Genomic DNA, 15,433 nt, shown 5'->3' on the forward strand with positions numbered 1-15,433 from the left:
AGTTAGCCTATTTTCTGAATAAAAATGGTAAGCAAAGATCTATTTAGATATGGGTGCTACACAAACACTATACTAAATCTTCAAATAATATGCATGTTAAAAAAAGCTAATCACTACTCCAAAGAGACTATGCTGTGATATTTTTCATTGAGCTTATTTTTAAATTGGCAAAGTGTACCTGTTTCTTGTAGTGTTTTACAGCAGGCAAATAGCAATCAACTTTGCAAAACAAATCAGCCATTAGTTCATGAAGTTTAAATAGTCGGTCGACTTCTATGTCTTCACATGAAAGCTCCTCTTGCAGTTTACACATCTTCAAAACTAAAAAAACAAACAGTAATTTTAAGTAGAGGTTCATGCTAACATAACGAAGCTTGGTTACTTTTACCATGTGCTGCTTACTGGCTAACTATAAATTGCTGTTTATCAATAAAATATGGTTCAAATATCTTCTATATAACTTTTATGCAAAGTCTTTCATCCATAACTTACATAAAAATATATTCCTTTCGAAGTAGTTAAAAAAGTAACATTTAGGTATTATAGATTTGGGTGATTAATCTATTTTAGGTAATACACAAATGATGACATTGTACCAACATTAGTTTGGTGTTAAAAGATAAAAACTTGGTGGTCAAACAAAGCAGTTTGAGCTAAGTTTATTTTGCTTGATTAAGAACTCATAGCTACACAATTAGGATCTTGATATTACACGCTGCACCCATCGAAAATAATCAACGAAAATGTAATTTGTAGGGATTTTTTGTCTCCCATTACTATTTGATAAGTTCTAGAGCAGCGGTGTTTGCCTTAGATTGGTTCACAAAGCGATTTCTGTAAGACAAGATCTCATGACAATCTTACTTGTGTAACAAACAAAGCAATTGTTTGCGCATAATCTAATGTCTGAGACTTGTCTGTGATGTCACAGGCTTCCCTTAGATCACTGATATACATAAACAAGCGCATCTACAAGTGAAATAAATCCTGAATATTGTAGTGAAGGTGGAAATGTAGTGGCAAGTTTATTCAGATTGGACCGTAATTCCAACGACTCCGCAAGAGAAAATTACACAACTACCATTCCGTAATTCAAAAAGTTTGAACACCACTGTCCTAGGCCTAGGAAATAGTCTATGCGGCCTACACAAGTGTAGATCAAACGTTGAGTGGCCTTTATGAACAAAAAGGTTCCCCACCCCTGGACTAAACGGACTGAATCTACATCGTATTTTGAAACAATATTAGGCGACAGCTTACTAGAGAGTGAGGGGCAGTGTGAGTATAACACAACTGGGGGTAGACACTGGTGGAATAAGTCCAATGGCACTAGAATCTAACCACCTGCATTAAGTGAAAGAGTGGGGGTTGTCAAAAATGAGTGTTGACACTTTTAGGTAAACAAGACTTAGTATATTTACCAGCTTTCAATTTTTCTTCCACAATATTTATTCCCGACATAGTTTTTATTTTGTATGACTTCTTCAAACACTTTTTTGCGCCATCTACATTTTCCAACAGTAAGTAAATCTGAGCCAAAAAAGAAGCCAATTTTTGCAAACAAAACATAAAAAACCTAACAAATTTACCTGGGCACAAAGGTTTAGTGATTCAAACACTTTCTGCTTGATGCCGGATGACTTTGCAATCCGCAATGCAGACTCAGCTTTTTGCAGTGCTGCACTGACTTGTTTTTGATCCAAGTTTACGTCACAAACTATTCTGTTTACCAAATATAGTTCCTCACTGGCATTGCATTTTCTGCAAAAACATTTTTTTACAAATTGTTACACGAAAACACATTTTACACAAGGGATTTCAAGCTAACAGAAAAATATAGTGCTTGTAAGTATGCATTTTTGTAAAATTAGGTGCACAGCATGCACAATGCCTGTCATTCAGTACATCAGAAAACTAATGAACAAAAAACATCAGAAACTAATAAAACAAAAACCGGTGTTTATATCCACATATGTAGGTGTCTTTATCAAAATTTGTGTCTGCAAAAAAACAAACAATAACACTGATCTGTTAATAAAGTGTTTTTAGGAGGGTGGACTTAAGCAAAAAGAAAAACAACATGGCATATAACATATGCCGCTGTATAAAAGAGGGCTTACTGGGCAAGTAGAATAGCTTTCTGAAAGTACTCTGCACTTCTTGCTGATACAGTCGCCTTTTCTTCCCCAGTAACAGCAAGTGAAAGTTGGTGATGACAAAGTCCGAGATTAATAAAACTGCGAATTCGCATCTCGTTCAGCTCCTTAGAAGGAACTTTATCATCATCTGTCAGCTCAGTTGTAAGCTGTAAACTTTCTGTAAGAAGATCGATTGACCTAAACAACATAACAAAATGAAAACTGTCATCTCAATAAGCCACGCCTTTCACCATTGTGATGGTCACATTAAAGTGTACATAAAACCACTGGCGTAGAGTACGGGGGTGCGGGGATGCCGCGCACCCCCGGCCTTAACCTTTTTATCACGTCAAAATCGCACCTTTGTTCAAGGTACGTCGGTTAATTAAAACTTGTTTCCAGCTAAACAAAAGCGCTTGCATTCACGCCATTGATCCTACAAACGTCGTATAAAACAATAAATAGGCATTTTAATGCAACATAAACATAACTTATAGACTAACGTTTAGTATTATTTGTCGCAATAACTCTCTGCAATAAAAAAATAGTTAATATATTGATTCCTAAGCCGAGTTTAATGTCCGTTTGCAAAGCTCTGCAACGGCCTAAACTTGATCCAAGGTGACCTAAGTTTAAGCGTCAACAATACATAGTCGGCTATATTTAAAACGTGAATTGCTTTACTTTTATTTCCCACCGTAACACGTTACTTTAAACTTAATGGTTGTTAAAATTGCTCATTCGGCAAATCGTCCTCTCGTTACATCACAAAGAAATTGCGCCGAGTGAGTATTTGCAAATTAATGTGATAGAAACTAAATTCTAAAGCATGTAAAAGGTGTCGTTATTTGGTCTTATACAGGTACAGATACTGTACATGGCATAGGCATCGTTTTTGGATCAAATGGCGCACACCCGGTATTTTTTAAAACTCTACGCCTATGCATAAAACACAAGTTGTCCAACGTATTGTTACACGACAGAGCAGTGGTTCGCAAACTTTTTAATTGTCGGGGCCAAATGGTAGTTTTGTAAATGTGTAGGGAGCCACAAAAAACGAAAACTTGAGAAAATCACTAAAGACTGTTACTTTGAAAGCTGAAATAGCAATCTTTGGTGGTTTTCTGCGGTTTGGTGGGAGCCGCAAAATCAGTAGTTGAGAGCCGCGTTTGAGAATCACTGAGATAGAGCCTCATAGATGCCCTTTTGTCCCCATATTAACACAGTGGATATAAGGAAAACACATACATAAGTTGTCTGATTTTTACAAACAGGTGGGCCTTGTCGTAAATTGGATTAGACTTTGGATAACACTACACATATAATACCACATGTGTTAAAGACCTGCAGTAATTTAAACTGGCCTTTTTAGCATTAGACTCCACATTAAATTTGAGATTTCACATTAAAAACCCTTATTTTTTGCTAGTTTTGACATATCCTACAAAATAATGCAATATGTGCTATAATTCAAAAGCCAATACAAATACCTGTTTATCTGAAAATTTTGTGACTTATTTTTCATCAGTGTAAAAATCTTTTGATGTAGTTTTTAAACATTTAGTAAGAAAAAAAACATTCCCCTGTCTATTTATCAATCAATGTTTTGTATTTGTTCTCAAAACCCAGTTGTCGATCAAAACACCCTTGCAATAAAAAAGTTAATAACAAAGAATTCAAATACAACTAAATAACTAATTCAAAAACAGAATATGAGCCAAAGGATAGGAACGAGAGAAATTTAAAAGGCCAGGTAGAATAATTGGCATTGTGTGTCAAGAACAACTGTGATCAAGTTGTTGATACTCCAATACAAAAGCATAGAAGCACGACAAGTAAGTTGGAAAGAGCGCAAAAGTGTTGAACTAACAATTCCCGTGCAGTAAATGTTTGTCACCAATTGCAACCCGATGATAAGATGAATAACATTTGACGAAAATGCCTTTGATGGGTGTGGGGTTATTTGAACTCACGCGGAAGATTGTGCCCTGCACGCGTCGTTTCGAATCCCATCCTCGCCGTGTCAACGTTTGAACTGTTATAGTTTTATTGATCTAGCTCAAATTGACTGTGTCAAATTTTGAAATTTGATCTTTGGATTTCGTATTATCAGTTGGTCATTAAATTGCCCTTCATCATCACTGAGTTTGCCGAATGTTAAATGCGTTTGAGATAAGTTCCAATGGACAGTTGTCCGCGTGGGTTCGAACCCCACACCCATAAAAGTTTTGGCTAATTGATCTGCATGAGTGCTATTTATATTATGTGTGGTCACATGGAATATATCTGGCGAAGATGCTTGCTAATCATTTCTTTGTACTGAGATGTGTGTCAAATTTCTGCTGAATGACAACATTTATTTTCAAGTGGAGTATTTCGTACATCAAACACATTGCTTCAATTGGATAATTGGCTTTCGCACGGACGAGGTGGCCATGTGGTTAAGGCAATGGACTGCTAATCCATTGTGCTCTGAACACGTGGGTTCGAGTCCCATCCTCCTCGTATCATCATTGTTACTCTTTTTGGTTGTTTAATCTCGCCCTATGTTAAGTTTTGAGAATTCTTGATTGGATTTCGTTTTATCATTGGGCCATCAAATTGCCCTTGATCGTCACTGGGTTGGCCGAGTGGTTAAAGCGTTGGACTTAAGTTCCAAGGAACAGTTGTCCGCGAGAGTTCAAACGCCACACCCAGTAAATTGTCGTTATTTTTGTTGCATATTCTGCATGAGTGTTATCGATCTGATGTGTGCTCGAGTGGAAAGACTGACGAAATTGTACATTTGTCTTACATTTTGTACTGAGATGTTTACCAAATTTCTGCCATGATTCATTTTGAAGGGAATATTTCGTACATCAAACACATTGCTTTAATTGGAAAACTGACTTTCTTCCGGTCAAGGTGGCCGAGTGGTTAAGGCGATGGACTGCTAATCCATTGTGCTCTGCACGCGTGGGTTGGAATCCCATCTGCGTCGTATCATCTTTGGTACTCGTTTTGGTTGTTTAATCTCGCCCTATGTTAAGTTTACGAATTCGTGATTGGATTTCGTATTATCATTGGGCCATCAAATTGCCCTCGATCGTCACTGGGTTGGCCTAGTGGTTAAGGCGTTGAAATTAAGTTCCAATGGACAGTTGTCCGCGTGGGTTCGAACCCCACACCCAGTAAATTGTTGTTATTTTCGTTGCGTATTCTGCACGAGTGCTGTCGACATGATGTGTGCTCGAGTAGAAAAACCAACGAAATTGTACCTTTGTCTTACATTTTGTACTGAGATGTTTGTCAAATTTCTGCTGAATGACAACATATATTTTGAAGTGGAGTATTTCGTACATCAAACACATTGCTTTAATTGGAAAATTGGCTTTCGTCCGGACGAGGTGGCCGAGTGGTTAAGGCGATGGACTGCTAATCCATTGTGCTCTGCACGCGTGGGTTCGAATCCCATCCTCGTCGTATCATCTTTGGTACTCTTTTAATTTAATCTCTTCCAATTGTCTTTGTCAATTTTTGAGAGTTTATGATTGGATTTCGTATAATCATTGGGCCATCAAATTGCCCTCCATCGTCACTGGATGGGCCGAGTGGTTAAGGCGTTGGACTTAAGTTCCAGTGGACAGTTGTCTGCGTGGGTTATAACCCCACACCCAGTAAATTGTTGTTAGTTTCGTTGCATATTCTGCATGAGTGCTATCGATCTGATCTGTGCTCGAGTGGAAAGACTGACGAAATTGTACATTTATCTTTCATTTAGTACTGAGATGTTTGTCAAATTTCTGCTGAATGACAACATTTTTTTAAGAGGAGTATTTCGTACGTCAAACACATTGCTTTAATTGGAAAATTGGCTTTCGTCCGGACGACGCGGCCGAGTGGTTAAGGCGATGCACTGCTAAACCATTGTGCTCTGCACGCGTGGTTTCGAATCCCATCCTCGTCGCATCATTTTTGGTACTCTTTTTGGTTGTTTAATCTCTCCAAAGGTCGAGTTTTGAGAATTCGTGATTGGATTTCGTATTATAATTGGGCCATCAAATTTCCCTTCATCGTCACTGGGTGGGCCGAATGGTTAAGGCGTTGGACTTAAGTTCCATTGGACATTTGTCCGCGTGGGTTCGAACCCCACACCCAGTAAATTGTTGTTACTTTTGTTGCATATTCTGCACGAGTGCCATCGACATGATGTGTACTCGAGTGGAAAGACTAACGAAATTGCACATTTGATTTACATTTTGTACAGAGATGTTTGTCAAATTTCTGCTGAATGACAACATTTATTTTGAAGTGGAGTATTTCGAACATCACACACATTGCTTTAATTGGAACATTGGCCTTCGTCCGGACGAGGTGGCCGACAGGTTAAGGCGATGGACTGCTAATCCATTGTGCTCTGCACGCGTGGGTTCGATTCCCATCCTGCTCCTATCGTTGTTTGTTCTCTTTTAATTTAATTAATCTGTTTCCAATTGTCTTTGTCAACTTTTGAGAGATTATAATTGGATTTCGTATTATCATTGGGTCATCAAATTTCCCTTAATCGTCACTGGGTTGGCCGAATGGTTAAGGCGTTGGACTTAAGTTCCAATGGACAGTTGTCCGCGTGGGTTCGAACCACACACCCAGTAAATTGTTGTTATTTTCGTTGCATATTCTGCGTGAGTGCTATCGATCAGCTGTGTGATCGAGACGAATACTCTGACGTAAATGGACATTTATCTTACATTTTGTACTGAGATGTTTGTCAAATTTCTGCAGCATGACAACATTTATTTTGAAGTGGAGTATTTCGTACATCAATACTTTGCCTTAATTGGAAAAATGCCTTTCGTCAGGACGAGGTGGCCGAGTGGTTAAGGCGATGGACTGCTAATCCATTGTGCTCTGCACGCATGGGTTCGAATCCCATCCTCGTCGTATCATCTTTGGTACTCTTTTTGGTTGTTAAATCTTGCACTATGTTAAGTTTTGAGAATTCGTGATTGGATTTCGTATTATCATTGGGCAATCAAATTGGCCTTAATCGTCACTGGGTTGGCCGACTGGTTAAGGCGTTGGACTTAAGTTCCAATGGACAGTTGTCCGCGAGGGTTCGAACCCCACACCAAGTAAATTGTTGTTATTTTTGTTGCATGTTCTGCATGAGTGCTATCGATCTGGTGTGTGCTCGAGTGGAAAACTGACGAAATTGTACATTTATCTTACATTTTGTACAGAGATGTTTGTCAAATTTCTGCTGAATGACAACATTTATTTTCAAGTGGAGTATTTCGTACATCAAACACACTGCTTGAATTGGAAAATTGGCCTTCGTCTGGACGAGGTGGCCGAGTGGTTAAGGGGATGGACTTAAGTTCCAATGGACAGTTGTCCGCGTAGGTTCGAACCCCACACCCAGTAAAATGTTGTTATTTTCGTTGCATATTCTGCACCACTGCTATCGATCTGATGTGTGCTCGAGTGGAAAAGACTGACGAAATTGTACATTTGTATTTGATTATGTACTGAGATGTTTGTCAAACTTCTGCTGAATGACAACATTTATTTGTAAGTGGAGTATTTCGTACATCAAACACATTACTTTAATTGGAAAATTGGCCTTCGTCGGGTCAAAGTTGCCGAGTGTTAAGGCGATGGACTGCTAACCCATTGTGCTCTGCACGCGTGGGTTCGAGTCCCATCCTCGTCGTATCATCTTTGGTACTCTTTTTGGTTGTTTAATCTGGCCCTATGTTAAGTTTTAAGAGTTCGTGATTGGATTTCGCATTATCATTTGGCAATCAAATTGCGCTTGATCGTCACTGGGTTGGCCGAGTGGTTAAGGCGTTGGACTTAAGTTCCAATGGACAGTTGTCCGCGTGGGTTCGAACCCCACACCCAGTAAATAGTTGTTATTTTTGTTGCATGTTCTGCATGAGTGCCATCGATCTCATGTTTCCTCCAGTGGAAAACCGACGAAATTGTACATTTATCTTACATTTTGTACTGAGATGTTTGTCAAATTTCTGCTGAATGACAACATTTATTTTCAAGTGGAGTATTTCGTACATCAAACACATTGCTTTAATTGGAAAATGGACCTTCGTCCGGACGAGGTGGCCGAGTGGTTAAGGCGATGGACTGCTAATCCATTGTGCTCTGCACGCGTGGGTTCGAATCCCATCCTCGTCGTATCATCTTTGGTACTCTTTTTGGTTGTTTAATCTGGCCCTATGTTAAGTTGTAAGAGTTCGTGATTGGATTTCGTATTATCATTTGGCAATCAAATTGCCCTTGATCGTCACTGGGTTGGCCGAGTGGATAAGGCGTTTGACTTAAGTTCCAATGGACGGTTGTCCGCCTGCGTTCGAACCCCACACCCAGTAAATTGTTGCTATTTTTGTTGCATGTTCTGCATGAGTGCCATCGATCTCATGTGTGCTCGAGTGGAAAACCGACGAAATTGTACATTTATCTTACATTTTGTACAGAGATGTTTGTCAAATTTCTGCTGAATGACAACATTTATTTTCAAGTGGAGTATTTCGTACATCAAACACATTGCTTTAATTCGAAAATGGACCTTCGTCCGGACAAGGTGGCCGAGTGGTTAAGGCGATGGACTGCTAATCCATTGTGCTCTGCACGCGTGGGTTCGAATCCCATCCTCGTCGTATCATCTTTGGTACTTTTTTTGGTTGTTTAATCTTGCCCTATGTTAAGTTTTGGGAATTCGTGATTGGATTTCGTATTATCATTGGGCCATCAAATTGCCCTCCATCGCCACTGGGTTGGCCGAGTGGTTAAGGCGTTGGACTTAAGTTCCAATGGACAGTTGTCCGCGTGGGTTCGAACCCCACACCCAGTAAATTGTTGTTATTTTCGTTGCATATTCTGCATGAGTGCTATCGATCTGATGTGTGCTCGAGTGGAAAAGACTGACGAAATTGTACATTTGTATTTCATTTTGTACAGAGATGTTTGTCAAACTTCTGCTGAATGACAAGATTTATTTTGAAGTGGAGTATTTCGTACATCAAACACATTGCTTTAATTGGAAAATCGGCCTTCGTCGGGTCAAAGTTGCCGAGTGTTAAGTCGATGGACTGCTAATCCATTGCGCTCTGCACGCGTGGGTTCGAGTCCCATCCTCGTCGTATCATCTTTGGTACTCTTTTTGGTTGTTTAATCTGGCCCTATGTTAAGTTTTAAGAGTTCGTGATTGGATTTCGTATTATCATTTGGCAATCAAATTGCCCTTGATAGTCACTGGGTTGGCCGAGTGGTTAAGGCGTTGGACTTAAGTTCCAATGGACAGTTGTCCGCGTGCATTCGAACCCCACACCAAGCAAACTGTTGTTATTTTCGTTGCATATTCTGCACGACTGCTATCGATCTGATGTGTGCTCGAGTGGAAAAGACTGACGAAATTGTACATTTGTATTTCATTTTGTACAGAGATGTTTGTCAAATTTCTCCTGAATGACAACATTTATTTTCAAGTGGAGTATTTCGTACATCAAACACACTGCTTGAATTGGAAAATTGGCCTTCGTCTGGACGAGGTGGACGAGGTGGCCGATTGGTTAAGGCGATGGACTGCTAATCCATTGTGCTCTGCACGCGTGGGTTCGAATCCCATCCTCGTCGTGTCATCTTTGGTACTCTTTTTGGTTTTTAAATCTTGCACTATGTTAAGTTTTGAGAATTCGTGATTGGATTTCGTATTATCATTGGGCAATCAAATTGCCCTTAATCGTCACTGGGTTGGCCGAGTGGTTAAGGCGTTGGACTTAAGCTCCAATGGACAGTTGTCCGCGTTGGTTCGATCACCACACCCAGTAAATTGTTGTTATTTTTGTTGCATGTTCTGCATGAGTGCTATCGATCTGATGTGTGCTCGAGTGGAAAACTGACGAAATTGTACATTTATCTTACATTTTGTACAGAGATGTTTGTCAAATTTCTGCTGAATGACAACATTTATTTTCAAGTGGAGTATTTCGTACATCAAACACACTGCTTTAATTGGAAAATTGGCCTTCGTCTGGACGAGGTGGCCGAGTGGTTAAGGCGATGGACTGCTAATCCATTGTGCTCTGCACGCGTGGGTTCGAATCCCATCCTCGTCGTATCATCTTTGGTACTTTTTTTGGTTGTTTAATCTTGCCCTATGTTAAGTTTTGGGAATTCGTGATTGGATTTCGTATTATCATTGGGCCATCAAATTGCCCTCCATCGCCACTGGGTTGGCCGAGTGGTTAAGGCGTTGGACTTAAGTTCCAATGGACAGTTGTCCGCGTGGGTTCGAACCCCACACCCAGTAAATTGTTGTTATTTTCGTTGCATATTCTGCATGAGTGCTATCGATCTGATGTGTGCTCGAGTGGAAAAGACTGACGAAATTGTACATTTGTATTTCATTTTGTACAGAGATGTTTGTCAAACTTCTGCTGAATGACAAGATTTATTTTGAAGTGGAGTATTTCGTACATCAAACACATTGCTTTAATTGGAAAATTGGCCTTCGTCGGGTCAAAGTTGCCGAGTGTTAAGTCGATGGACTGCTAATCCATTGCGCTCTGCACGCGTGGGTTCGAGTCCCATCCTCGTCGTATCATCTTTGGTACTCTTTTTGGTTGTTTAATCTGGCCCTATGTTAAGTTTTAAGAGTTCGTGATTGGATTTCGTATTATCATTTGGCAATCAAATTGCCCTTGATAGTCACTGGGTTGGCCGAGTGGTTAAGGCGTTGGACTTAAGTTCCAATGGACAGTTGTCCGCGTGCATTCGAACCCCACACCAAGCAAACTGTTGTTATTTTCGTTGCATATTCTGCACGACTGCTATCGATCTGATGTGTGCTCGAGTGGAAAAGACTGACGAAATTGTACATTTGTATTTCATTTTGTACAGAGATGTTTGTCAAATTTCTCCTGAATGACAACATTTATTTTCAAGTGGAGTATTTCGTACATCAAACACACTGCTTGAATTGGAAAATTGGCCTTCGTCTGGACGAGGTGGACGAGGTGGCCGATTGGTTAAGGCGATGGACTGCTAATCCATTGTGCTCTGCACGCGTGGGTTCGAATCCCATCCTCGTCGTGTCATCTTTGGTACTCTTTTTGGTTTTTAAATCTTGCACTATGTTAAGTTTTGAGAATTCGTGATTGGATTTCGTATTATCATTGGGCAATCAAATTGCCCTTAATCTTCACTGGGTTGGCCGAGTGGTTAAGGCGTTGGACTTAAGTTCCAATGGACAGTTGTCCGCGTTGGTTCGAACCCCACACCCAGTAAATTGTTGTTATTTTTGTTGCATGTTCTGCATGAGTGCTATCGATCTGATGTGTGCTCGAGTGGAAAACTGACGAAATTGTACATTTATCTTACAGTTTGTACAGAGATGTTTGTCAAATTTCTGCTGAATGACAACATTTATTTTCAAGTGGAGTATTTCGTACATCAAACACACTGCTTGAATTGGAAAATTGGCCTTCGTCTGGACGAGGTGGCCGAGTGGTTAAGGCGATGGACTGCTAATCCATTGTGCTCTGCACGCGTGGGTTCGAATCCCATCCTCGTCGTATCATCTTTGGTACTCTTTTTGGTTGTTTAATTCTTGCCCTATGTTAAGTTTTGAGAATTCGTGATTGGATTTCGTATTATCATTAGGCCATCAAATTGCCCTCCATCGCCACTGGGTTGGCCGAGTGGTTAAGGCGTTGGACTTAAGTTCCAATGGACAGTTGTCCGCGTGCGTTAGAACCCCACACCAAGTAAACTGTTGTTATTTTCGTTGCATATTCTGCACCACTGCTATCGATCTGATGTGTGCTCGAGTGGAAAAGACTGACGAAATTGTACATTTGTATTTCATTTTGTACAGAGATGTTTGTCAAATTTCTGCTGAATGACAACATTTATTTTAAAGTGGAGTATTTCGTACATCAAACACACTGCTTGAATTGGAAAATTGGCCTTCGTCTGGACGAGGCGGCCGAGTGGTTAAGGCGATGGACTGCTAATCCATTGTGCTCTGCACGCGTGGGTTCGAATCCCATCCTCGTCGTATCATCTTTGGTACTCCTTTTGGTTGTTAAATCTTGCACTATGTTAAGTTTTGAGAATTCGTGATTGGATTTCGTATTATCATTGGGCCATCAAATTTCCCTTAATCGTCACTGGGTTGGCCGAGTGGTTAAGGCGTTGGACTTAAGTTCCAATGGACAGTTGTCCGCGTTGGTTCGAACCCCACACCCAGTAAAATGTTGTTATTTTCGTTGCATATTCTGCACCACTGCTATCGATCTGATGTGTGCTCGAGTGGAAAAGACTGACGAAATTGTACATTTGTTTTTCATTTTGTACTGAGATGTTTGTCAAACTTCTGCTGAATGACAACATTTATTTGTAAGTGGAGTATTTCGTACATCAAACACATTGCTTTAATTGGAAAATTGGCCTTCGACGGGTCAAAGTTGCCGAGTGTTAAGGCGATGCACTGCTAATCCATTGCGCTCTGCACGCGTGGGTTCGAGTCCCATCCTCGTCGTATCATCTTTGGTACTCTTTTTGGTTGTTTAATCTTGCCCTATGTTAAGTTTTGAGAATTCGTGATTGGATTTCGTATTATCATTAGGCCATCAAATTGCCCTTAATCGTCACTGGGTTGGCCGAGTGGTTAAGGCGTTGGACTTAAGTTCCAATGGACAGTTGTCCGCGTGGGTTCGAACCCCACACCAAGTAAACTGTTGTTATTTTCGTTGCATATTCTGCACGACTGCTATCGATCTGATGTGTGCTCGAGTGGAAAAGACTGACGAAATTGTACATTTGTTTTTCATTTTGTACAGAGATGTTTGTCAAATTTCTGCTGAATGACAACATTTATTTTCAAGTGGAGTATTTCGTACATCAAACACATTGCTTTAATTCGAAAATGGACCTTCGTCCGGACGAGGTGGCCGAGTGGTTAAGGCGATGGACTGCTAATCCATTGTGCTCTGCACGCGTGGGTTCGAATCCCATCCTCGTCGTATCATCTTTGGTACTTTTTTTGGTTGTTTAATCTTGCCCTATGTTAAGTTTTGGGAATTCGTGATTGGATTTCGTATTATCATTGGGCCATCAAATTGCCCTCCATCGCCACTGGGTTGGCCGAGTGGTTAAGGCGTTGGACTTAAGTTCCAATGGACAGTTGTCCGCGTGGGTTCGAACCCCACACCCAGTAAATTGTTGTTATTTTCGTTGCATATTCTGCATGAGTGCTATCGATCTGATGTGTGCTCGAGTGGAAAAGACTGACGAAATTGTACATTTGTATTTCATTTTGTACAGAGATGTTTGTCAAACTTCTGCTGAATGACAAGATTTATTTTGAAGTGGAGTATTTCGTACATCAAACACATTGCTTTAATTGGAAAATCGGCCTTCGTCGGGTCAAAGTTGCCGAGTGTTAAGTCGATGGACTGCTAATCCATTGCGCTCTGCACGCGTGGGTTCGAGTCCCATCCTCGTCGTATCATCTTTGGTACTCTTTTTGGTTGTTTAATCTGGCCCTATGTTAAGTTTTAAGAGTTCGTGATTGGATTTCGTATTATCATTTGGCAATCAAATTGCCCTTGATAGTCACTGGGTTGGCCGAGTGGTTAAGGCGTTGGACTTAAGTTCCAATGGACAGTTGTCCGCGTGCATTCGAACCCCACACCAAGCAAACTGTTGTTATTTTCGTTGCATATTCTGCACGACTGCTATCGATCTGATGTGTGCTCGAGTGGAAAAGACTGACGAAATTGTACATTTGTATTTCATTTTGTACAGAGATGTTTGTCAAATTTCTCCTGAATGACAACATTTATTTTCAAGTGGAGTATTTCGTACATCAAACACACTGCTTGAATTGGAAAATTGGCCTTCGTCTGGACGAGGTGGACGAGGTGGCCGATTGGTTAAGGCGATGGACTGCTAATCCATTGTGCTCTGCACGCGTGGGTTCGAATCCCATCCTCGTCGTGTCATCTTTGGTACTCTTTTTGGTTTTTAAATCTTGCACTATGTTAAGTTTTGAGAATTCGTGATTGGATTTCGTATTATCATTGGGCAATCAAATTGCCCTTAATCGTCACTGGGTTGGCCGAGTGGTTAAGGCGTTGGACTTAAGCTCCAATGGACAGTTGTCCGCGTTGGTTCGATCACCACACCCAGTAAATTGTTGTTATTTTTGTTGCATGTTCTGCATGAGTGCTATCGATCTGATGTGTGCTCGAGTGGAAAACTGACGAAATTGTACATTTATCTTACATTTTGTACAGAGATGTTTGTCAAATTTCTGCTGAATGACAACATTTATTTTCAAGTGGAGTATTTCGTACATCAAACACACTGCTTTAATTGGAAAATTGGCCTTCGTCTGGACGAGGTGGCCGAGTGGTTAAGGCGATGGACTGCTAATCCATTGTGCTCTGCACGCGTGGGTTCGAATCCCATCCTCGTCGTATCATCTTTGGTACTTTTTTTGGTTGTTTAATCTTGCCCTATGTTAAGTTTTGGGAATTCGTGATTGGATTTCGTATTATCATTGGGCCATCAAATTGCCCTCCATCGCCACTGGGTTGGCCGAGTGGTTAAGGCGTTGGACTTAAGTTCCAATGGACAGTTGTCCGCGTGGGTTCGAACCCCACACCCAGTAAATTGTTGTTATTTTCGTTGCATATTCTGCATGAGTGCTATCGATCTGATGTGTGCTCGAGTGGAAAAGACTGACGAAATTGTACATTTGTATTTCATTTTGTACAGAGATGTTTGTCAAACTTCTGCTGAATGACAAGATTTATTTTGAAGTGGAGTATTTCGTACATCAAACACATTGCTTTAATTGGAAAATTGGCCTTCGTCGGGTCAAAGTTGCCGAGTGTTAAGTCGATGGACTGCTAATCCATTGCGCTCTGCACGCGTGGGTTCGAGTCCCATCCTCGTCGTATCATCTTTGGTACTCTTTTTGGTTGTTTAATCTGGCCCTATGTTAAGTTTTAAGAGTTCGTGATTGGATTTCGTATTATCATTTGGCAATCAAATTGCCCTTGATAGTCACTGGGTTGGCCGAGTGGTTAAGGCGTTGGACTTAAGTTCCAATGGACAGTTGTCCGCGTGCATTCGAACCCCACACCAAGCAAACTGTTGTTATTTTCGTTGCATATTCTGCACGACTGCTATCGATCTGATGTGTGCTCGAGTGGAAAAGACTGACGAAATTGTACATTTGTATTTCATTTTGTACAGAGATGTTTGTCAAATTTCTCCTGAATGAC

At 40.6% G+C, this 15,433-nt stretch overlaps 1 protein-coding gene and 18 non-coding genes across 19 annotated transcripts; 18 read left to right on the forward strand and 1 right to left on the reverse strand.

Moving 5' to 3' along the window:
• Positions 1 to 178: 178 nt before the first annotated feature.
• On the reverse strand, positions 179 to 2,362 carry LOC145208747 (tonsoku-like protein; the record flags this gene model as incomplete). The annotated part of the gene is made up of 4 exons (XM_080079019.1): positions 2,121 to 2,362; positions 1,590 to 1,761; positions 1,422 to 1,530; positions 179 to 321 (listed from the first exon to the last, which is right to left on the reverse strand). Coding segments are annotated over exons 1-4 (651 nt in total), but the record flags the coding sequence as incomplete, so codon positions are not given.
• Positions 2,363 to 5,518: 3,156 nt separating this feature from the next.
• Positions 5,519 to 5,600, forward strand: Trnas-gcu (transfer RNA serine (anticodon GCU)). Its single transcript has one exon. It is a non-coding gene; the product is annotated as a tRNA-Ser (tRNA).
• Positions 5,601 to 6,976: 1,376 nt separating this feature from the next.
• Trnas-gcu (transfer RNA serine (anticodon GCU)) lies at positions 6,977 to 7,058 on the forward strand. The gene has a single exon. It is a non-coding gene; the product is annotated as a tRNA-Ser (tRNA).
• Positions 7,059 to 7,941: 883 nt separating this feature from the next.
• Positions 7,942 to 8,024, forward strand: Trnal-uaa (transfer RNA leucine (anticodon UAA)). The gene has a single exon. It is a non-coding gene; the product is annotated as a tRNA-Leu (tRNA).
• Positions 8,025 to 8,230: 206 nt separating this feature from the next.
• On the forward strand, positions 8,231 to 8,312 carry Trnas-gcu (transfer RNA serine (anticodon GCU)). Its single transcript has one exon. It is a non-coding gene; the product is annotated as a tRNA-Ser (tRNA).
• Positions 8,313 to 8,712: 400 nt separating this feature from the next.
• On the forward strand, positions 8,713 to 8,794 carry Trnas-gcu (transfer RNA serine (anticodon GCU)). Its single transcript has one exon. It is a non-coding gene; the product is annotated as a tRNA-Ser (tRNA).
• A 111-nt stretch (positions 8,795 to 8,905) lies between these two features.
• Trnal-uaa (transfer RNA leucine (anticodon UAA)) lies at positions 8,906 to 8,988 on the forward strand. The gene has a single exon. It is a non-coding gene; the product is annotated as a tRNA-Leu (tRNA).
• Positions 8,989 to 9,688: 700 nt separating this feature from the next.
• Trnas-gcu (transfer RNA serine (anticodon GCU)) lies at positions 9,689 to 9,770 on the forward strand. Its single transcript has one exon. It is a non-coding gene; the product is annotated as a tRNA-Ser (tRNA).
• Positions 9,771 to 10,170: 400 nt separating this feature from the next.
• Positions 10,171 to 10,252, forward strand: Trnas-gcu (transfer RNA serine (anticodon GCU)). Its single transcript has one exon. It is a non-coding gene; the product is annotated as a tRNA-Ser (tRNA).
• A 111-nt stretch (positions 10,253 to 10,363) lies between these two features.
• On the forward strand, positions 10,364 to 10,446 carry Trnal-uaa (transfer RNA leucine (anticodon UAA)). Its single transcript has one exon. It is a non-coding gene; the product is annotated as a tRNA-Leu (tRNA).
• Positions 10,447 to 11,146: 700 nt separating this feature from the next.
• Positions 11,147 to 11,228, forward strand: Trnas-gcu (transfer RNA serine (anticodon GCU)). The gene has a single exon. It is a non-coding gene; the product is annotated as a tRNA-Ser (tRNA).
• Positions 11,229 to 11,628: 400 nt separating this feature from the next.
• Trnas-gcu (transfer RNA serine (anticodon GCU)) lies at positions 11,629 to 11,710 on the forward strand. Its single transcript has one exon. It is a non-coding gene; the product is annotated as a tRNA-Ser (tRNA).
• A 403-nt stretch (positions 11,711 to 12,113) lies between these two features.
• Positions 12,114 to 12,195, forward strand: Trnas-gcu (transfer RNA serine (anticodon GCU)). The gene has a single exon. It is a non-coding gene; the product is annotated as a tRNA-Ser (tRNA).
• A 594-nt stretch (positions 12,196 to 12,789) lies between these two features.
• Positions 12,790 to 12,872, forward strand: Trnal-uaa (transfer RNA leucine (anticodon UAA)). The gene has a single exon. It is a non-coding gene; the product is annotated as a tRNA-Leu (tRNA).
• A 208-nt stretch (positions 12,873 to 13,080) lies between these two features.
• On the forward strand, positions 13,081 to 13,162 carry Trnas-gcu (transfer RNA serine (anticodon GCU)). Its single transcript has one exon. It is a non-coding gene; the product is annotated as a tRNA-Ser (tRNA).
• A 111-nt stretch (positions 13,163 to 13,273) lies between these two features.
• Positions 13,274 to 13,356, forward strand: Trnal-uaa (transfer RNA leucine (anticodon UAA)). The gene has a single exon. It is a non-coding gene; the product is annotated as a tRNA-Leu (tRNA).
• A 700-nt stretch (positions 13,357 to 14,056) lies between these two features.
• On the forward strand, positions 14,057 to 14,138 carry Trnas-gcu (transfer RNA serine (anticodon GCU)). Its single transcript has one exon. It is a non-coding gene; the product is annotated as a tRNA-Ser (tRNA).
• Positions 14,139 to 14,538: 400 nt separating this feature from the next.
• On the forward strand, positions 14,539 to 14,620 carry Trnas-gcu (transfer RNA serine (anticodon GCU)). The gene has a single exon. It is a non-coding gene; the product is annotated as a tRNA-Ser (tRNA).
• Positions 14,621 to 14,731: 111 nt separating this feature from the next.
• Trnal-uaa (transfer RNA leucine (anticodon UAA)) lies at positions 14,732 to 14,814 on the forward strand. The gene has a single exon. It is a non-coding gene; the product is annotated as a tRNA-Leu (tRNA).
• Positions 14,815 to 15,433: the final 619 nt, after the last annotated feature.

This window comes from Phallusia mammillata, unplaced genomic scaffold (genome assembly GCF_965637545.1).
Source record: "Phallusia mammillata unplaced genomic scaffold, kaPhaMamm4.hap1.1 HAP1_SCAFFOLD_348, whole genome shotgun sequence".
Taxonomy (NCBI): Eukaryota; Metazoa; Chordata; class Ascidiacea; order Phlebobranchia; family Ascidiidae; genus Phallusia; species Phallusia mammillata.